We start from the raw sequence: 20,748 nt of genomic DNA, 5'->3' as shown, positions 1-20,748 counted from the left end.
TATGTTTTGATCGTTCTCTTATTAAGAGAATAAGAAATAGCATAATTCATGTGAATGCAGGTAAATACAGGTGAAAGTAGGTCAACACTGGAAATTTTGAATTTAAGTAAGTATTCAGAACAAAAAGTAAGAATCTGCCTTTTTGTTACTGTAATGTGTGATGTGTATATATAGAGATAAAGGTTTGACTGGAAGTTATAGATGTTTCCATAACATATGTAGCCTGATACCATTTATTATATACACAATACAAAAGCAAACAAGTTCAAGTTTCTGTATGGTTGTTGCAGGAGTATAGTTAATCTCAGGTTAAGGTTTCTTCCTGATTTGGGTTGAGGGTATTGGTGCATCAGAACCAGACATTACAATAAGAACATTAAATGAGAACAAATGAAAATTAAAACTGCAAGCAGTGATGGCCGGCCCTCGCACCTCTGCACGTCAGGACATGTTTGGAACAGATTGGATAATGTACACTGAAGTCACAACAACTTCCTGTTTCATGGCAAGACATGGAAATTTGAAGGCTCGCCACGTCCACACTGTTCGAGTTTTGCAGAGGACGCGCTAACTAAGTTTGAGTTTGACGGAATTAACCCTCTTTGAGTAGTTTGTCATATGACCCCAGCTAATAGCCAAAATGTGACCACATTTTCACACTTAATTCAAAATGGCCGACTTCCTGTTGGGTTTAGGTCATGGCACTAACAGACTTCTTAGTAGTTCTCTGCATGGTCCATAAGCCTGGCAAAGTTCGTACACCTAGATGAAACGTAATGCGGGGACTAGGTCAGTGAAATGTTGTAGGGGGGCCATAGAGCCTGTTTGCCCCACCCAAACCCATGAACCAAATCACATTACTCATTTCAGGCCTCCTGATGTGTGTGCCAAAGTTGGTTACATTTCAACCATACTTAGCCCTTAAAAACTAACTTCCTGTTTCAAGGCGAACAAGGTGTCGCCACGGTGACAGCGTTTGAGGAAACCTCAAGAGCTTCAAGTTAGCATCATCCACGTCTTGGGAACCTTTTGATCAAATTTGAGGTGGCTGTGGTTAACCTGCTGGGAGGGATACGTCAGAGAATGGAACGTGTCACTTCCTGTCGCCACTACGTGGCGCTATGACTATGGCTCAAAATTGGCCTGTACATGTCTTCAGACCCGGACTGTCATCAAACTTTTTAGCGTTGGTAAAGACAGGACCTTGTAGAGTGAAGTTACAGCACTTTGTTTGTTCAAGGCGAAGGACCGAAATTCGCCGCATCGCCACTGTTACACCTTTCGAGGAAAACCCACAGTTTTCACTACGGAATATCATCAACGTCTAGAGGCTTTCCTGACCTAATTTGAAGTGGATCTGGTAAACTGGGTTGTCTTGAGACATCATAGCGTACAACATAGCATTTCCTGTCACCACTAGGTGGTGCTATGACTGTAAATTGAATATTGACATGTAGATGTCTTCAGGGGGGACTCTTATCAAACAAGTCAAGTTTGGTGCTGATTGGATCATGTAGAACCTAATTATTAACCACTTCCTGTTTCATGGCAAGGCACTGCAGTTTGAGGCCACGCCCACACCGTTTGGTGAAAACTCAGGCTTTAAATAACTTTTCATTGTTAAGGTCTTCTACACGCTCACCAAGTTTGAAGTGAATCGGTTCAACCCCCTCGGTACATTTGTGACAACTGTGAATCGCCAAAAATGCACAAAAAATCCAATATGGCCGACGTCCTGTTGGGTTTAGGTCATGGCTTCAAGAGACCTTTTAGTACATCCTGAAGAGATACATGAACCTACCACATTTTGTGCATGTATGTAAAACACAATGCCGGGGCTTGAATTTAGGGGGCGCTATGGAACCACTCTGCGACCCCCATTTGCAAGATAATTTTTCACCACGACTGGTACGCGTGCAAAGTTTGATGAGTTTTCGAGTATGCTTCGGCCCTCAAAAAGGCTATTCATTTATTAGAATAATGATAATACTTCCTTGCATTTCAGGCGTGTCTACTTTTTAAAGACAGTCATGAGAAGTACTGCATGACTGGTCCGCTACAGGGAGCCGTACCCCCACTCCACACCACGTGGTGGCGGTAAGCTCCCTCTGTTTGGGAGCGTCAGCTGCCGTAGAAGAAGAAGGAAGTGTAGTAGCTGCACGTGTGGTCTGCGCTACCCAGAGACACCGAGAGAGGCGGAGGAGAAGCGTCCTGCTAGCATCGACGAAACACTTTGTTCCAAACAAAATGAGGCCAGGTACAGTAGACCCGACTGCACGTGTTTTTAAGTACCGGCGGACAGTGACGGCGAACTTTGTTTGCCCGTCTCTCCATCCGCCGTGTGTTTAAGTGGAAGACGTGTGTGTGTGTGTGCTCGGCCTACGCCGCCATGCTGCCTAGGTAAGCTCACAGTAAAGTGTGAGCACCAGAAAGAAAGCTGCTGCCCACAATGTGGACGCTTTCCCCGGTAAGGTCGGTGACATGCAAGCTAGCCTGTGATATACATGGGATGTGACTGAGAGGCTGTCGGGGCCGTCGGCCTGGGGAGTTCCGGGGGAGCAGCAGCCCTCACGGCGCTGACACACGTGTTGAGCTTCCATCCAGCAGCTCACAACAGTCCAGCTAGCCACGACTGCCACGATGTAACCAGACAGCAAGGTTTCTGTGAAATGACCGATTATCTCGTGTGCTTGCGGCGCAGATGGTGGTGTTTGAAACAGTTCCTGCCACGCGCCACGAGGCTAAAGCTGCGTCCGTAGCGATAGCTGTTAGCTCGTGCTAGCATTAGCCCGGAACGGCAGCGTGTTTATCTGTGAGCACCACTCGGTCCGTGTCCACCGACCCAGTGTTCTCTACACGACCCCGGGGCATGGGTGTGGGGAAACAAGGCGACAGCAGCACACCGTCCTGACGTGCGGACCAGGCTGCTAGCGGAGTCCGGGGGTCGAATAATGACCAGGAATCCAACAGCAGCCCCGGTAGCAGAAGAAGAGGATCCTCCTGGAGGAGCGGGATGGTTCAGTTCTCTAGTTCTTCTGACAAACGGTCTTCGAAGGCAAAAGTTGGATAATGACATACAAGGAGACCCAGAGGGTGGATGTTGTTGCTCCCCACAGCTCCATCAATAGCCACGATGTCATTAATGGTACTAATAAAGTCAGTAACAGGCTGGACACTTTACACTGTAGAATATAATGTGTATATTATCATGCCATGCACACATGAGCACCCTTTCACCAGTCTAGTTTTAACAGATTTAACACACCAGCATTGTTAATTAGCTCACACATGTATACAGGAACACACTGGCACCGCACACACATGCATATAATGTTCCCACTAGCAAAAGCAACTCTAAATCTGCACCATATTCACATCATAAGCTCTGGTGTTGCGCTTTAATTGTTCAGTCTGTATAACCGGTCACCTGTTTGTGCCATGTCACTGAGGAGGAAAAACCAGGGCTGGATATCAGCACGGATCTTCCAGTTCAATTCACAAAATGCACAGTTGGTTTGATAAAACTACCTGAGGTGAGGGAGGGTAAAGGCTTCACGCCATTGCCGGTTAGATCTGTGATTAGCTCTGTGTGGGATGGACGGATGGTTCCCACAGAGAACCTTAGTGAAGCAGCTGCATGCTGCACTTCAGCAAGGTTTGGGCTAACCTGGTTAACCGGACACATTTGTCAAACCAGCCACAGTCCTCATGTTTAGTCTCCTCTTTGGTAAATGTACACTAAAGCAAAAATCTCACCTTTGTGTGACTTGTTGGAGTCTGAGTCCTTTCCCCATTTGAAAATAAACATCGCTTTATGAAATCACAAGGTATTTTTAAAGACGTCAAGGATGGAGACTGACTGGATGGTTTGTTGCTGGTTAGCCTCCCCGCCCCCACTAAAGCACAGCTGCCCTGAGCAGAGCAGCCCAGGCCTGTGGCCCTAGAACTGGGCTGCTGTGAGCTTGTATGAAGTCAACTTAAAAACCCCTATTGTTTCTACTGGTTTCCAGGGTTCAGTCCTCGTGGGGACCGAGGAGGAAGAGGTGGACGAGGTAGAGGAGGATTTGGTGATCGGGGAGGACGAGGAGGATTTGGTGATCGGGGAGGAAGAGGAGGATTTGGTGATCGAGGAGGATTCAGGGGAGGAAGAGGTAAGACTGGGCGATGTGGATAATAAGTGTCATCTATATTATTCCATCAAGTTTTGAACATAATCTGTTAATCCCAATATAAACTGGTGCAGTCTGTATGACCAGGCCACAGATACTGTGTCCAACTTTGACCGGAGTAGCTCCATTAAAACATGTCTGTTTTTCAGGTGGAGGATTCAGGTCTCCAGACGGTGGAGGATTTCGTGGCCGGGGCGGCGGCAGAGGCACCCCGAGAGGGAGAGGAGGGAGGGGCGGCAGAGGAGGCTTTGGAGCAGGGAAAAGGGTCTTGGTTGAGCCACACAGGCATGAAGGTTTGTATTCCCCTGGTTTCCAGTGGTTCTGGATTAGTATTTGGTGCTAGTTTTTTTTCAGTGGTGGTTTCTTTCTGGGGGGTTTGTGTATGTTCTAAACTAAGTGACTATCTTCTAATGCAGATGTAATGTGATTGAGTTGTATGAACCCAGAAGGAGCATCAGCTCCCCCTTCAGACAAACTGTAGCTACACTAACTAACTCGTGGAGTTGTTTGTCTATATGTGAGTTCTTTCTCTGACTGGATTTACAATTTTGAATTTTTGGTATGTGTCTCAGGAGTGTTCATCTGCAGAGGGAAGGAGGACGCCCTGGTAACCAAGAACATGGTGGTAGGAGAGTCTGTGTACGGAGAGAAGAGGATCAATGTGGAGGTGAGATTGTACTTCACAGCAGCACAGTGGTCAGACACTGGAGGTAGAACACTGACATGATGTCACCATCATAACTGCTAACCTGTGCTGCATGCACTGAAAACTATTGGTTACGTAATGTTGCATTTATCACATGTCAGTCAAACATAAGAGCACATTCGTCTTTACGAGTACGGGGGCCTCATGTCTAATAGTGTGTAGGATCTAGACTAAACTACATTTGGACAAAAAGCAAAAATGGTGTGCACAAAAAAATAGAACTTCAAAAATATGCAGGTAGTGTTCCCTTTACCAATCAGTCCACCTGGAAACATACAGGTGGATCGGCCTCATTTCCCACCGTGTGACACAAATGAAGGTGCTTGAGGGTAAGCTGGAGATGAGAAAGCACGCATTGTTTGGAGGCTGTGAAGATGTGAGGCGACTGGAGAAGGCAGAGTGTGTGTGGCAGCCACCGCCATGTCTCCAGTGACGGCAAAAAGTGGTACCACTGCACAGGATTAGGAGATATTTCAAAACTACTGATGCCTGAATCCTGCAGCCACCTGCTATAAAGCAAAAACACTGGCTTCATTTCACCATGTCACTACCTGCATCAATTTCTAGTCTCCAAAATGTTGGAACACGTGGGTCAGTCTTTCCACAGAGGTACACACACCTGTCAGCTTCTTTTATAGATGTCGTGGGAAGTGGTGGACGCCTCTGCTCTTCCCTGTTTTGTGTGTACTCCAGTTACAAATGAGGCCCTAGCATTGTGAGATCCACACTGGTGGCTTCTGGTGTTATGGTCTGACATACAATGATGATTAACTGTTTTCTAACTCTGTCTGTTAGGAAGGAGAGACCAAGATTGAATACAGAGCCTGGAATCCGTTCCGCTCCAAGCTGGCAGCAGCCATCTTGGGAGGAGTAGACCAGATCCATATCAAGCCGGGGGCAAAGGTCATGTACCTGGGAGCTGCATCTGGCACCACAGTGTCCCACGTTTCTGACATTGTTGGACCGGTGAGCACTGTCCATTGTGTGGCTCTATAAGGTTTACGTCATCTAATTCAGTCCAATACAGCACATCCACACGCCGTGGCCTCAAATCACCATATGGCAATTTTCCACCAAATGTTAGCATGAACTTCACACCGCAATTTTTGAACTTGAATAATTTTTGAAAATTTGTGTGTGTGCATGGAAAAAATACCCTGAACACTCTACATAAAAACTAAAAAGATTAATTGGAGGCCCAGTTAATCACTAAACTCTGCTCTTTTCTTGAGTGAAAGTTTAAAAAGTGTGACTTGTTTAAAAGAACCATTTAAAGGTTACATTGGGGTAACCAGTGTGTGTGTGTGTGTGTTGTGGGTTACAGGAAGGGCTGGTCTACGCTGTGGAGTTTTCTCATCGATCGGGTCGTGATCTTCTCAACGTAGCAAAGAAACGCACCAACATCATTCCAATCATTGAAGATGCTCGGCACCCACACAAATACCGCATGCTGGTCGGTAAGTGATCCTGAGCCGGAGCAGGAACCCTGCACACAGGTCTCCATGGTTCTGATAGCAACCAACCCTGTGAGCCACGTAGCTTAGACTGAGTCAAACTTGAGTTCACTGTATCACTACACAGCTAATACAAGCCTCTGTTTTTCTTTTGCTTGAATCATGTTTTTTACATGTCAAGCCATCATTGTAGATATTTAAGTCCATACTTTAGACCTTTTCATCTCAAGAACTGCTAACTTTAGCAAACCTGACTGGCAGAGATGTGCCTTTGGTGAAATGTAAGCTGCTGTCATGGGTTAAGCACCTACATCATGTTTGAGCGGTGACCAGCTTGACCAGTCAGGCACCAGTCAGGCACCAGTCAGGCTGTACACCTGGTTATTTCAGGTGCACACAGGTTCTTGCATTTGAACGTTGATGTCCAGTTGTCCACTTGTCTTTCACATTACATGGCTTCAGGTTTTTTGCTTTGAGGTTGACATGTTTCTAGAGTTTATCTTTTCGTTGTTAAAAGGTCAATGAATATTTTTCATCACTTGTTCTTTCTTTAACCACAAAGAATAGTTGAGGGTTTGCATACTTCATGCCCTACCACTGCAATTGGCAAGAGCACTAGTGAGCTTGGTGAAGTCACCAGGCTCATCTCCAACATTGACATGTCAAGTCCAACTGGATCCACAGCAGCATGAATGTGTGAATCACTGCTCTGTGTCCAGACAGTAATGGTCTGTCCTTCTCTAGGCATGGTGGACGTGATTTTTGCTGATGTTGCCCAACCGGATCAGACAAGGATTGTTGCGTTGAATGCTCACAATTTCCTGAAGAACGGAGGACATTTTGTCATCTCTATCAAGGTACGCTAATGACCAACCTTTCAACACAAGTACTAACTCCAGGTATCATGTGGTAAACCAGTTAAGTGACAGTGAAGTCCAGACATGATTGCTGTCTCAGACAGCTGAGACAAGGTTGATTGGGACAAACTTTTTCTTTAGTTTGTAATTCATCTCCTCAATTTCTTTCAATTCCTACTGAATGCATTGGAATTGAATTGGGGACAAAAAACTGTCTGCTCTTAGTGTATTTTCATGTACAGTGTTCCTCTGACTTGTAATCACATCCACTGAGCTGAAGCAAGTCTGTTTCAATTTTTAGGCGAACTGCATAGACTCGACGGCGGCTCCAGAGGCAGTGTTTGCCTCAGAAGTGAAGAAGATGAGTAGTGAGAACATGAAACCACAAGAACAGCTCACACTGGAGCCCTATGAGAGAGATCACGCTGTGGTGGTGGGCGTCTACAGGTACACCGACACCCTTTACCATGCATGCCTGAATGAGCACTGAAGCAGACACTTGTTTTAGGAAGGCACAGATGTTGAACAGATGTGTGCAATCGAGGACGCTACATTTGCCACAAACCTCTCAGCAACATTTAGGGTGACTGCTTCTTGGAAATGCCAAAATCTCCATATGTTAATTTTTCATAATAGTTCTTTTCTACAATAAAATCAACGGTATATTCTTTTGCTGATGACAGTAGGTGGAACAAACCTCAACTTTGAACTGAGTTCAGTATTTTTGCAACATGTGGACAGCTGTGGCTCAGGAGGTAGAGCAGGGTGTTTCCACCCCCTCCTGTCCACATGTTGGTGTCCCTTTCCTGCTCCCAGTGGTTGGGTTGGCACCATAAACATTTAAGAAGTCTGTTTCACTGTGGCCTATAGCTTATCAGACATCTGTGTTGATTTGAGTTAAATTGTGATCTAAAATTTTGGTGACTGCTTTCACTGCATTAATTTTCATAGATCTCCATAGTACTTAGAGCCCCTTTTTAAGACCTTTGCTCTTTTATGGTAATCGGATGGCTATTGCAAGCTTCATAATTGTGTCTTGTACTGCCTTCTAAACATCATGTTAATTTAGAGTCGCAACCATGATCTTATGCGTAAAGTGAATAAAATCAGTTTAATAAACAAGGAAACACTGGCATCCTAAGGGCCAAAACAGGGCCAGGACAAAACCAGGGTCCGACATTAGCCATGGCCCGCGCCCAGTAAGAGTTGATTGGCCAGTCATGGGCCTCTCCAAGCCGGTCATTGCTAATCGGTCTGCAATGCGAGTATGTTTTAGATGTCACCAGTTTTAAAAAATCGGTAAAATGCACGGATTTTCTGAAACACGTGGGGTAGGCGATTCAACAGCAGTGCAGTGCTGCTGCTCAATGATTGGCTCTGGTGCTCCCTAAATGCAATAAAGTGGCCATCTCTACAACCCCTGTGTGCTTGACAGCACTCAGAAGGTGTGTACACCATACCACACACATTCTCTAGCCTTTGTGTCAAAAATCAAAGGGTGTTTTCATCGTTTCTTCATGTCAACTGCATGGACAAATGCTCACATACATATACAGCCTGTGAGGAATTACAAGGCTAAAGTTAACGTTTTTTGATTGAGTGCTTGTGCTGTCACAGAGCAAATTCTGCTGCCTGTTTTATAATATGTAATATCTTGAATGATAAAATTGAGGTGAATGTGAATTAACAATATGGGGGGGTGAGCTTACGTCACTCACAACGGTCATTAATACCTCAATGGCAAAATAATAGTTAAAATCATTAATGCAGCCTGTGAGAGAACAGAAAACTCCTCCTCACTATCCTAACTTTTTAGCTCACTTCACTGTCAGTCTGTCTAAAATCATGCACGCAGGTCGTTCTGTAAATGTGTCATGTTTAAATAACATAGCCAAGAATGGACAGCAAATGAGCTAGGATGGCTCCTGAGTAAAATGAATGTATGTTGGTGTTTTGAGTGCTGTTGGTGGTTAAACCAAAAGGATCTTCCAGGTCTCTCTCTGTAGGGATCCTTTCCATAATGCTGTCACACACGTAGAACAACAATCTGAGCCCGTCAGTGGATCAAACAAGCTCTTTTAGTGGACCTACTGTGATCAGGTCCAAATATGACAAACGTGTGTTCGGTTTCCCCTCTCACCCAATTGTGTGTGGTTATTGAAATGACAAAGTGCAGCACAGTCTGGTGTCAGGCTTTTAATGGAAGTCTGCATTCAAGTATAATGACATACTGAACTTATTAGTCTTTAAATTTGAATTCTGAATCCAGATTTGTAGACACACACACACATCTCGGGACACAAGGTGAGGCTGCACACATCACTGTTTAAGTTTCATGTTGCTTTATTGCAGCTTGGCTCTTGTTTTCATAGTTGGGTCCAGTTATGATGGTCGTTCCCACCAGAGAACACCCAGACCCTCCCAGACTGCTGCAGACAGCGCTACATATTCACTTCCTGCTCTTTGTCATATATCGCGTTAACATGCTCTCTCTCTCTCCCCTCAGACCTCCCCCTAAGCAGAAGAAATGAAGTGTGGGAGAAGAATACCATTTTCAACCACCATCTACTTTTCGTACTGTCAGTGTTGTCTGTTGCCCTCCACTTCATGTCTGCCTGCCTGTAGATTGCTGCACAGCGTGACACTGTAAACATCTGGCTGGGTTTTTCTTTTCTTTTTTTAGTCCTGACAGTCAACTGCCCCACCATCCTACCGCTGGAGGGCTTTTCAATCACTCAGAAGGTTGGGAGCATGTTACATGACATTTGGGCCATTTCAGCCACATATACCCATCTGTCAGATTGGAAGTTACACTGTGTTAACTTCACAACTAAGTTGTTAGTTGTAATTTATTTTTTTTAAATGTGTAAAGTGCACGTGACACGCTGTACAAGTGATTGTCAGGTATGTGTCCCTGCACGACTACACACCAGAAACATTGAAGTGGATGACGGTGGTCAGGTGTTAAACATCCAGTCTCGTGTAATGTGTCCCCAGCCTTGGATGAGTTGTCAGTGAAGTTTTCAGTTTCCTTCCCTCTGCCCTGAGGAGTATTAAACAGTTTGTCTGAAAGGTTTGCTCAGAGACTTGGTTGTAGTTAAGCAGGTTTGGTTGACCATGGTTTGATTTAAGGCTCCAGTGAGACTTTCTGTTGGGTCAGTACTTCTATTTCAACAACTCTTTGCATCTGTTTTTCCAATCCTTTTCTTACTGGATGTATGTATTTTACTTTAGTGTTTTAAGTGGAATCTGTTCCCTGCTCTTCTGTTCACTGCCTTTGTCTGGGCGATACTGATTCCAGACAGCACATCCAATATTAAGGACATCCCTATAATATCCATATGATCCACCCCAGATGGCTAGTATGTATGTGCACAAGTCAAATGTCAGTTCTCTCTCTCTCAAGGCGTGTACAGTAAATCTCCATTTCTGTCTAAAGATGCTGTGTGTACGTGTGGTAGCTCATTAATGAGAGCTTGTAGGTAAAGAACTCCTAATGCTCATCTGTTTGGAGGTGAATTGGTCAACTTGACATGTATAGATGGTGACTTTTTCACTCCCAGTAATTTTATACTAAAATTACTTTTGTGCTGGCAGAGTATGAAGTGGAATGGATATATTTACAACAAATATATGCTTGAACAGTTCCTATGTATTTTTTGACATAACCAGCAACTTTGTTTTAATAAAATGTTTGATTCTTGTTTTGATTGGCTTTAATCTTTGACTAATTAAGCGGGTACAGCTACAAGCATGATGTTTAACTTTTTATTGTGAATTGATCAAACCATTAGTATTGGTTCACACTCCCTCCTGTAGAGCCTTTAATGGCCTGCTGTTGAAGCACACTTTTCCAGGAGTGGCCGAGTTGAGGTCCTCGGTGCTCCGCTGGCCCACTGTCCGGCCACACCTCAAGTCTGACTGCGGTCCTCCGTTATCGGGGAGACTGAGCCCTGAGAGTCGGAGTGACTTGGCTGAACACCGTTCGAGGTGAGCGCAGCAGCCAAATGGATAAAGCCAGCCAGCTTTCAGGCTATGGTAACTTCACCAGCTCGCGCCAAACTACATATTTCCCCCTCGAAGCCTCGATGGGGGCTCGTCATGTCGTTTTATGCGACATGAGAATAATTTCGCAACCACTGTTTCATTGAAAGCCAAACTTCTGGAAGTAAACCTGTGCGACTGGCCGCGGTGGATTTGTTTTGGCAGCCATTTTGTGGGAAATTTCTCTGGAACGCGCTGGGCCGTACTTGCCTGGTGTCGGGAGTGCGCTCTCAATGCAGCCCCTCTCCTTTGACCGATATTAACATCACGGAGGGGCTGGCCAGCATAGAACTAGCTGAAGCTGCGCCTGCTAAAATATATTTAGTTTTTCATAGCGTCATCTTGTGTTGTCAGCCGGCCTATCGGCTGGACATTGCCCGCCAAGCAGCCAGCTGTGTGCGGACTGTCTTCCTCCAAATTCCAATGGCAGTGTTTTATTCGAGAGCTAGCATGCTAGCTAATAGCTAGCTAGCTAATGTTAGCTTCTTGCCTTTTAAATTGATTTTAAAAACCTGACGGATATGTTAGTTCAACTCGTCCACGCCGTAGTGATAAGCTCGTCTCTTGTAAATCCGATAATAAATCTCGAACAAGTAAATTGAGTTTGTTGAGTTGAAAGAAGACTGATTTCGTGGGGTCCGCGGTTGAGGCGGCGGGCTACCCACCTCCCCTTAGGCACGGCTAGCTGTGCTGCGCCGGCAATCAGTCCCCGTCGACAACCTGCTCTCTGAAATCCGGAGAAAAACGACTATTTACTGGAAACTAATCTCACCGGGAATATACCGATAAACGCTTCTACAGCACATTATTTGGATTTCTGCTGTGGAAGAGGGACGGCTGACCCGGGGGAGGGGGCTCGGTTCGTGTGGACGGAGGGTGACAGGGGTTCCGAACATGGCTGCTACGCGGAACTTGGTTCGACACACCGCCTGAGGTAAGAAATAGCCGGTCGGCGTCGTCTCTTCATGTATGGATCTGGGACTAGCTTGTGGTTGTCTCTAACGTGTGTTGGAGGCTTGACAGTCAGTCAGTCAGTGGTAGCAGTGCCTGGTAGCACAGTGGTACCCATTCCTACGTTATTCGCCCCTGTCACCCGGCCTCGTGTCCCCATTACTCCGCCACTGCTGGTAAGATGGCTAATGGGGCAGGAGGCAGGCTTCGATCAAATAGGCGGATTAGTGTCGGTGTTGGACAATGGATCGTGTTGAGCAATTAAGACTTGACTGTCGCATCTACAGTAGCTAAGACGAGCATTATGATGGTGGACATAACGTTACCCCATTTTAGTAGCTTGCCATGTCCTCAAGTCCACGGTTATCAACCAGCTGCCCTTCTGGTTTACCTTGTGAGGGAGTCGTCTCTAACCGCGAACCGTCGCAGGTGTTCACCAAGTGTTGGGTTGCTCATAAAGAGGATAATGATTGATGCGATCCGTGCGTGTGTGTGTATGTGTGTGTGTGTATCTAGGCAAGTTTCAGTAGCTGTGGTATCGCGACCTGCCTTGAGTTAAAGCACGACACCAATGTGAATGGGAAAGGATGCCGGCCGACCAAAAGGAATGGAGATTAGTGGATGTGTTGCTACATGATCGAAACGTGTTGGTGTCCTCTGATGTGCAGTAGGTGCTTATGCCCTGGTGTGGGTGGCGATGTGTTTCGGTGCATAAAGCAGCCAGCCAGCCAGCCAGCTGCCCCTGACTGTCTTCTGTCGATCTGCGGCGTTTCAGCTATCGCTAACTGCTAGCTTAGCTACCGCATCAGCCCCAGCCCCAGCCCCTACCCTGCCCTGGAGAGGAGGGACACAGGCCCCCGGTTGCCGGGAGATGGATGCCCCTAGGCAAGGAACAGGACTATGATGAAATGGGTGCTGATGCACAGCTGGAAGAATCATGACTTGACATCTCCTCTGTCTGTCTCTATGGGTCTCTGCGGTCTTCCTTTCTGCTGCGGCTCAACAGAAGATGTGGTCTGACATTAGTGTCCATTTCACTCAGGTGGATTGTCTCAGATGCTGTCCCCAACCCCTCTGCTTAAGTTAGTGGTAATACCGAACCAGTACTGGGCATGGTTGTTTATTTGTCCACTTCATCAAAAAGGCTGTAAATAGGCCACAATGGACCGTTCCAGATGGAAGGAAGGACGGGTTTCCTCAGATTGAAGCTTCTCTCAGAGATGCCTCACAGACCAGTGAGCAATTTGCATATTAAATAGTTTTCAGTGGAATTAGACATGCACACTAGACAGGTGCAGTTGCAGTGAGGGATGGTCTTTGTACTAGTTCACCTTATAGCAGAACACAAACACCTGAGTGAAATAAGTCTGAATGTTTGTTCTGAAGCAGTCGCTCCACAGTGGATAGTGAAACCACTCAGTTTGTGCCTACTGCCCGCTAAGGCACTAAGCTCTGCTCGTCATGTAACCTTGTCCAGCTGAACCTGTCGGGGAAGCACCTGTGCCCAGCTGGAGGATTAGCCCCTTTCCACAACACTGTCGGTGTGCCACAACCGCTTAGCCATCACCGCCATCCTGAGCGTGTATGAATGCTAAGATTTATCTGATTACATTTACCACCTGTAGCTGTCACCATAGCTTCTAATTGGACAGAAAAAAAGGCACAAAATAAGTTAGAAATTACTTTACCGTGAGACATAGTTTCACATTTAAATGAAATTGACCTACGCTTGTAGGTTGTGGTGTAACAATATATATGTGCAATACTGCACAGTATCATCCCACAATATGCCTGGGGACATGCGTCACCAAAAATTGATTGTAATATCAAGTCAATCAGTCTTCTATCAGGGGGAGCAGAGCATCCTTCAGTCACCCCAAGATAACGGTGTGTGCCACTGATACGATGTTAAATACATTTTTGGCTTGCTTTTACTGCTGGAGTGGTTTTACATTCTGTCTTTTGGCCTCAAACAACCAGTGGACGTGTTCCCTCACTGACGGCACAGCTGTGACAACAAGCTCAGAATATGTGTGTGATTGCTCTGACACACCAATTTCAAAACTAATTCCAAAGATTACCATTAAGTCTCATGCCACTTATTTTTTGTTCATCATCTACTTTTCCAAATGGTCTAGCTCCTCTCTGAACCTGTCGCTATATCCACAGAGTCATCTTGGCTGAAACTTCTTCAACTTGAGCAGATGTGTCTTTGCTTTAGCTGCTGCTGCCTAGTGTGGATCTGTATCCGTTTGTCTCTGTCCATTGACTCTGTACACATTCATGCCTCCTTAATGTTGATCATGTCAAATAATGCAACTGACTGGCAGCATTCACCACATTTAATCTGGAAACTGGAAGTTTTGGGCTGACTAAGGTGTGCAAAGAGTGGAGAATATCGGTACAACCAAGTTCAGACATTTGCTGTTTATGTAAAGTAACACCCAAATGCAATTACATTTTTGTAATGACATCTACCACTACAATGACATAATGATAATAATAAAAGAAATTATGAAATAAACAAGCAACAGTAAAACTACTTTAGATAACTACATAGCTTGAACCTTGTAACAGGATAAATTCCATGTCATAAAAATTGTACATATTTTGATTTTCCATTACCTCACGATATGACAGATGAGTTCCACACATTGTTGTGAGTTGCAGATCAGAATTTTCCAAGTTTTATCAAACCGGACAGAGCTTTCTGCTAAGTTGTGTCTGAGTATTAACGTGGTATTAACAGACAACCTTCTGTGAATATCTCATCTGCATGAGTAAAAAGTTACTTCAGGTGTAAATGCAGTACAACACATTGCTGTCAGAAAGAGAAACAGTGTGTGCAGGCATGTCCAAAATATTGAACAAAGTTCACAGTAAGAAGTATAAAGAATATGAGCAATGTGCAGAAAAAATCATTTAAAAAATGTCCGTTAATGTAATGCACTGAGAGACCAGTGTGTGATAGCACATCAGCCACACATGGACAGGGCCTGGCCTGAAGATCTAAGCCAGGTGTGATTGACATCTGAAGAGGCGCCACTCCTAAGAAAAAAAAATTCCCAAAAAGTTGAAAGGACACCCAACTCTTCATCTTCCTGCTAACTCAAGCTGCCTGTCAAACTGAGGGCAGGACTGAGATAAAGATGACACTGATTAATACTAAATGTAAATGCAAAGGCCCATGATCACGTCATTATCCAGGTAATGACTAATAATATTAGTCCTGCTATTATTATTCATATATTAACTATTGTCATGTTTCAATGCTGTTAGTATTTTGGTTGCTGTTTGTTCTCTCTCTCTCTCTCTCTCCTCTCTCTCTCTCTCTCTGTCCAACCGCCACCCAACACAGACCCTGACAGAAAGCCCCCCCCCCCCCCCCCCCCAGCCTGGTTCTGTTCAAGGTTTCTTCCCGTTAAAGGGGAGTTCTTCCTCCACTGTGTCCTAATATAATATCTGATGCTGCTCATGTGGGGATTCTTGAATCCTTAATGTTGAATTCCTGAATCGTTGGGTCTCTCTCTAATGAAAGAGTTTGGTCTAGACCTGCTCTTTTATATAAAGTGTCTTGAGATAACACTGTCATGAATTGAACATTGAATATGAACATTATATAAATAAAGATGATTGATTGATTGATTAAGATAATGTATTCAGTTACACATTCCAGATTAATCCCAGGTAGAAATTGCATTGAAAATACATCTATGAATTGCTTGAAAGTTCAAAGGACAACATACCCAATCATGTGTGCGAAAAGAATTGCTAGCCCATCAGTTAATAGGGCTGGGCAAAATGGCCAAAAAACTAAAATCTCAATTGTTTTAGAGTTTGGTAACTGTTGTGAGCGTGTGATGAAGCAGCGGTAGGGTTGGTTGGGGGGGAGGTGTTACCTTTTGTTGTAAAATATCTGGTGTCATAAGTAAAAGACTTTCTTAAGTGGTGTCCTCACTGTGGCGTCCCTACTAAGTGGAGCTTCTTGACTCATCAATTTGAGCAGAGACGGAGCAGGCTGGTCCACACGTTGGTTAACCTGCGGTGTCTGTTTCTTGGCATCAGGGGGATATCAGACCTATTGTTAGCTATCCACAGTTCTAATCTGTGCAGTCTTTTTTCAGTTTGTCCCTCTTGCACAAGCATCCCTTAGATTCTCTACAAGAAACTTTCCCATTAACTGCAGCAGGTGCATATATAACTAACTACTAAACTCCATCAGGTGTGTCTGCATTGTACTGGCTATAACGTGCCCGTCAGAGCTGATTGCACCCCAGGGACGTGTGGTCAGGGGGTCATCATGAAAAGTAAAAAACAAATAATGGTAAAATAAAATAAATATTAATATTATTATTTTAAATCAAAATCGCTGAATTTGCATATTTCCTGTTCAATTAGAGGGGAAACACTCAAGGGGAGGCTGAGACGAGCTGAGCCTCCTCTCAGTTAGCACAATCCCTCACAAACTGGGTGTGAGCACATGTCTTTTGCTTTCTCACTGTTTGTCACCAACGTAAAGTTTGTTGACGCCTATTGTATGTCATCACTTTCTATAGAATAGTTAACGTATTTCACGAATGTGTATAATTCAGGCTTGTTGATCTGACATAAAACCGCACTAAAAAGCATGAGGTGCAGCAGCCAGTTCCTCTGCCTCACAGAAGGGGGCGTGCGTGAGCCCACGGGTTTCTGCTTGTTCTACGCAGTCAATGGCACTACAGTAAGTTCATACATTTTTAGATTTTGTTCTGACCGCAAACATGGAAGATTCCATATCTAAACTACAAAATTGATCAAAACTGAACTTTCAATCAAAACAGGAAGTGATAATTAATGGAAGACCAATGCTTTACAACAAAGTCAGAGATTTTGTCCAGAAGGGTAAGCGAATGGACTTCATTTACAAGTAAAGGTAAGACCACGCATACACTGCAGTATATACTTTCATTGTGTAAGCTGCCAATTGAATGGTGAATTTAAGCTACTCTATTGGGTTCATATATTTGTAAATCTGACTGAAAGAGTCAGTGTCTCACCAGCCACGAACCTCACCGCACGTCACTGTTGCACGCATTCTAGTTAATTCTTCAGATTCCACCAGAAGCACCACGTTAAGCAGCACAGAGCAGATGAGCCAGGCAGGAAGTCAGACATAGAAACCACATAGAGAATCCTATCAGTTTTCAAAATAAAACACCCCGTGCAGACTCCTGATCGTATATCACATCACCACATGTGTACTATTTCATAACTGGTGTCAACCAGTCAACCAGTTACAGGGTTTTTAACACCATGGACAATGAGAGGTTCATCTTGGAAGTGGAGAAACACTTTCACTTTACCCTGCAGTCTATAAGGTAACAACACAAAAAAGTTGGAAATGCCTACAAGAAACGCATTTAAACCAGACAGATAAAGAAATGGAGCTTGTTTGCTCATTATGGAAGCACGGAAATCACGGGAAATGTCCAAATCAACAAAATCTGAGCAAGTCAGCTAATCAGCCAGGCAAAGCCACGCTGTGCTTGTGAAGAGCTTCAGGTGGGGCAAGAAGTTGCACAGAGGACGGAACAAAACACTGACGTGCCTGGTGGAATCTCGGGGTTATCATATTTAACTATTCACGTCAGAGTTCACAGGACTGCCAAGGCTGAAGGTACCTAATGTAGCCAGCTATTACGTAGGAATTCAAATGAATGGGATTAATTTGGTGTCTCCCAGCCGGTCAGGTGTCTGTATAACAACCAACTGTGACGCAGCATTGTGAGACTCCTCTAGAGAACTGATCAGCTGAACACTTCATGTCAATTAATCTCCCAGTTACACTTTGATTTCTATCATAGAAACATTTAGGTCCTTTGGAGTAAGTAGCATGTACAATGGACTACTGCTTAGAAGTGGTGAGAAAACTGATTTACTTAAGAATCTTGATTCTCATCTCCTGTGATTATCAAGCGGTTCGCAAATGTCAAATCGCTTTTCAAAATTTTTGCAAATAATGTGATCGAACAGAAAAAACGAGGACAGTGCAGCACCTGGACAATCTGCAGTGTGCACACTCAACTTATCTCAACATCAAAAAAGGAGCAGTTGCAGCATTTTTTGATTTAATGACTGCGATTTAATGAATAGCCTTTTGCAAAACAACTGTGAAGTATATTGCGAACTTTCTATGCCAGAGACACATTTTAGATCAGCAGCAACAAATCAGATCATCTGACCAACACACAATGAAGCATTAAACACTTCAAACCAACTCTGGGGTGAAGAAACTAACTTGGTGCTCAGTCTATTTCACCTCACAAACCCTGTACCCGCTCAGCGTCTTTTACAGCGTTGGCTTTTGCCGCTTGGGCTGACGCAGCACGTCATTCACATGCTTTCAGAAGAATAAATTCACTAATTAAAGTTGCTAACTTTTGTCAGTCATGTTCCATATTTGTATTTCAGTGGACTGAGGACACCAGTGGATGGTTTGGCACACAAGTGTGAGGGAGCTGAATCAAGAATCAATTCTGAATCCAATCAGACAACGAAGAATTGGAATTGACTCGAATTGTGACATTGCTAAAGATTTACACCCCACAACATCACACCTCATCAACATTTGATTTACTATGTATGCTGCCTATCTCATTTTCATGTTGTAGGTACAGGCTCTGAACATGAATCGGACTGGCTCTAAAAACTGCAGTGTTTCTGCCTTCTCAGCCAACAAATGGAGATCTGAAAGGATTCAGATCTGATAAGTTGATTTGATACTTGATTCCATCTATTTGCAACAAGCCTCAACAGTTGAGGTTTGCTGCTCACCCCAAGCTTAAGGCCAATGTGTTAGTGCATTTTTGGTATAACACAGTCGGGCAGTGCTAGGTTACTTTTGCCCCTTCAAATATCAAGTTCAGTATGAATTCCTAACCGTCTCCTAATGATGACAAAGTGATACAGTTTAAGTAGCATAACTGCGTGTTTACATTCTGTGCTATCCAGTCATCATGGCTGACTGGGCAAACCATTGGAAGGTGTGGGCTCACGTTGCTAGATTTAATGCTAGTGTGTGACAGCAGCAACATGAAACACTTCCATTTTCAACATTCTAGAAATGTGACTTTTGTCAGTGTTGCATCCTCGGTCAGGCCTTCTTGCTCCAAGGCTAAAAATGGGACTGTCTCAACGCCAGCAAGTTAAAACTTGTCAATGTTGTTATAAACAATACTCCTGGTTACTAACTCAGGACCCAGTTAGCACTACTAATATCTATTCGTAAATAATCCCATTGATCGGTGGCTAAGTACTGTACTTAAGTACAAATGTGACTTGTTTTTTGCACTTACTTTCCATTTCCCTTTCATGCTAAAATTAATAAATAATGATACTGTTATATGAATAAGGCTCCATTGGTCTCATAAAGTTATGCACAACATATATAGAAATAAATTGAAATGCGCTCCACCTTTACCAGTTTTTACTTGTTTCACACCTACCCACACCCCCACAACAGAGTTTACATTACATTACATTACATTACAGTTTTCATTACTGATGGTTGTGTTTATTTTGAGACATCTTAAATGTGCAGTCAGAGTTGTGGCCAAGGAGCTGCTTTCCATGGCGTGGTGTTCTCACTTAGACTAAGATCTGACTACTTCCTCCACCACTATGTGTTAGCCATTGTTGTTGAAAGTGGTGCTGTTTCTTCTTCACTGACTCAGTCAGTGCCTGCCTGCAGCTTCATGATCTGTGGCGTCATTGTCTCTCCCTCCCCACTGCCCCCCCACTTCATTTTTGGAACATGGTAACAGTTAAAATGGATTGTTTTGTGAAAGCCCATCATACACAGCAAGTGTTGGTGTAGGTACCAGATGTGCTCAGCATATATCTGCTCAGGGTCCCACATTTACAGATGATATGACACATCATGACCTTATGATTGGCTATATGTAGGCTGCTGTAGTGTATGGATGCTGTGTCCTCACGTGTTAGACAACCATTTAAAAGAGCCAATTTTGACTGTAGAGAAAGAGATTTACAAAATAAGGTTCATATTTACAGTGTTAGTTCCATGAAATACGTGATCTTTGATCAGATTTTAAGATTTTCTAGGTTTTGATCTATAGAGAATGTCTACAGTGAAGTGTGTGAAGTGTATATTCTAATGTACAGCCAATCATAATGTGTAACACCATCTGTAAATGCAGGACCCTGAGCAGACCTGGCAGGTCGGGCACATCTTGGACCTACACTGATGGATCATCATGTGTAAAAGAGGCTTTATCACAACGGTAGGCCAAGTTTTTCTGTTGGCCTTAAGTTGCACTATAAGCAATCTTACACTGTGATTCTATTACATTTAAAAAGTAAAAGTGGCACAGTTATATGCCATGAATGTAACCAAACCACAATCGTACTCCATCCATCAATATTGTCTAATGAGGATATCAAACATGTAGGATTAATATGGCCATTGTGACCATACATGTTGTTCAGGATCACCAAAGAGTACACACTTCTACACACTTGCTTTCAAAATGTGCTCACCGTGAATACATTTCTGTAAGTCTGCTTAG

The 20,748-nt window shown here is 44.0% G+C and overlaps 2 protein-coding genes across 2 annotated transcripts in view; both read left to right on the top strand.

Annotated features, from left to right (window-relative positions):
- Window positions 1-2,156: 2,156 nt before the first annotated feature.
- On the top strand, window positions 2,157-10,894 carry fbl (fibrillarin). The gene is made up of 9 exons (XM_070835993.1): window positions 2,157-2,257; window positions 4,011-4,151; window positions 4,319-4,462; window positions 4,742-4,836; window positions 5,671-5,841; window positions 6,200-6,332; window positions 7,074-7,186; window positions 7,488-7,633; window positions 9,693-10,894. Exons 1-9 carry the CDS (start codon window positions 2,248-2,250, stop codon window positions 9,715-9,717), a joined length of 978 nt encoding a protein of 325 aa, XP_070692094.1. The 5' UTR covers window positions 2,157-2,247; the 3' UTR covers window positions 9,718-10,894.
- Window positions 10,895-11,431: 537 nt separating this feature from the next.
- The window catches only part of dyrk1b (dual-specificity tyrosine-(Y)-phosphorylation regulated kinase 1B), a 51,839-nt gene continuing 42,522 nt past the window's right edge, over window positions 11,432-20,748 (top strand). Inside the window, exon 1 of the mRNA XM_070835513.1 lies at window positions 11,432-12,164. The gene's annotated coding sequence lies outside the window, so the exon portion shown is untranslated. The remainder of the gene's footprint in view (window positions 12,165-20,748) is intronic.

This window comes from Pempheris klunzingeri, chromosome 8, assembly GCF_042242105.1.
Source record: "Pempheris klunzingeri isolate RE-2024b chromosome 8, fPemKlu1.hap1, whole genome shotgun sequence".
Taxonomy (NCBI): Eukaryota; Metazoa; Chordata; class Actinopteri; order Acropomatiformes; family Pempheridae; genus Pempheris; species Pempheris klunzingeri.
Note: the sequence above shows the minus strand (reverse complement) of the source record. Positions and strands in the feature narration are given on the sequence as shown.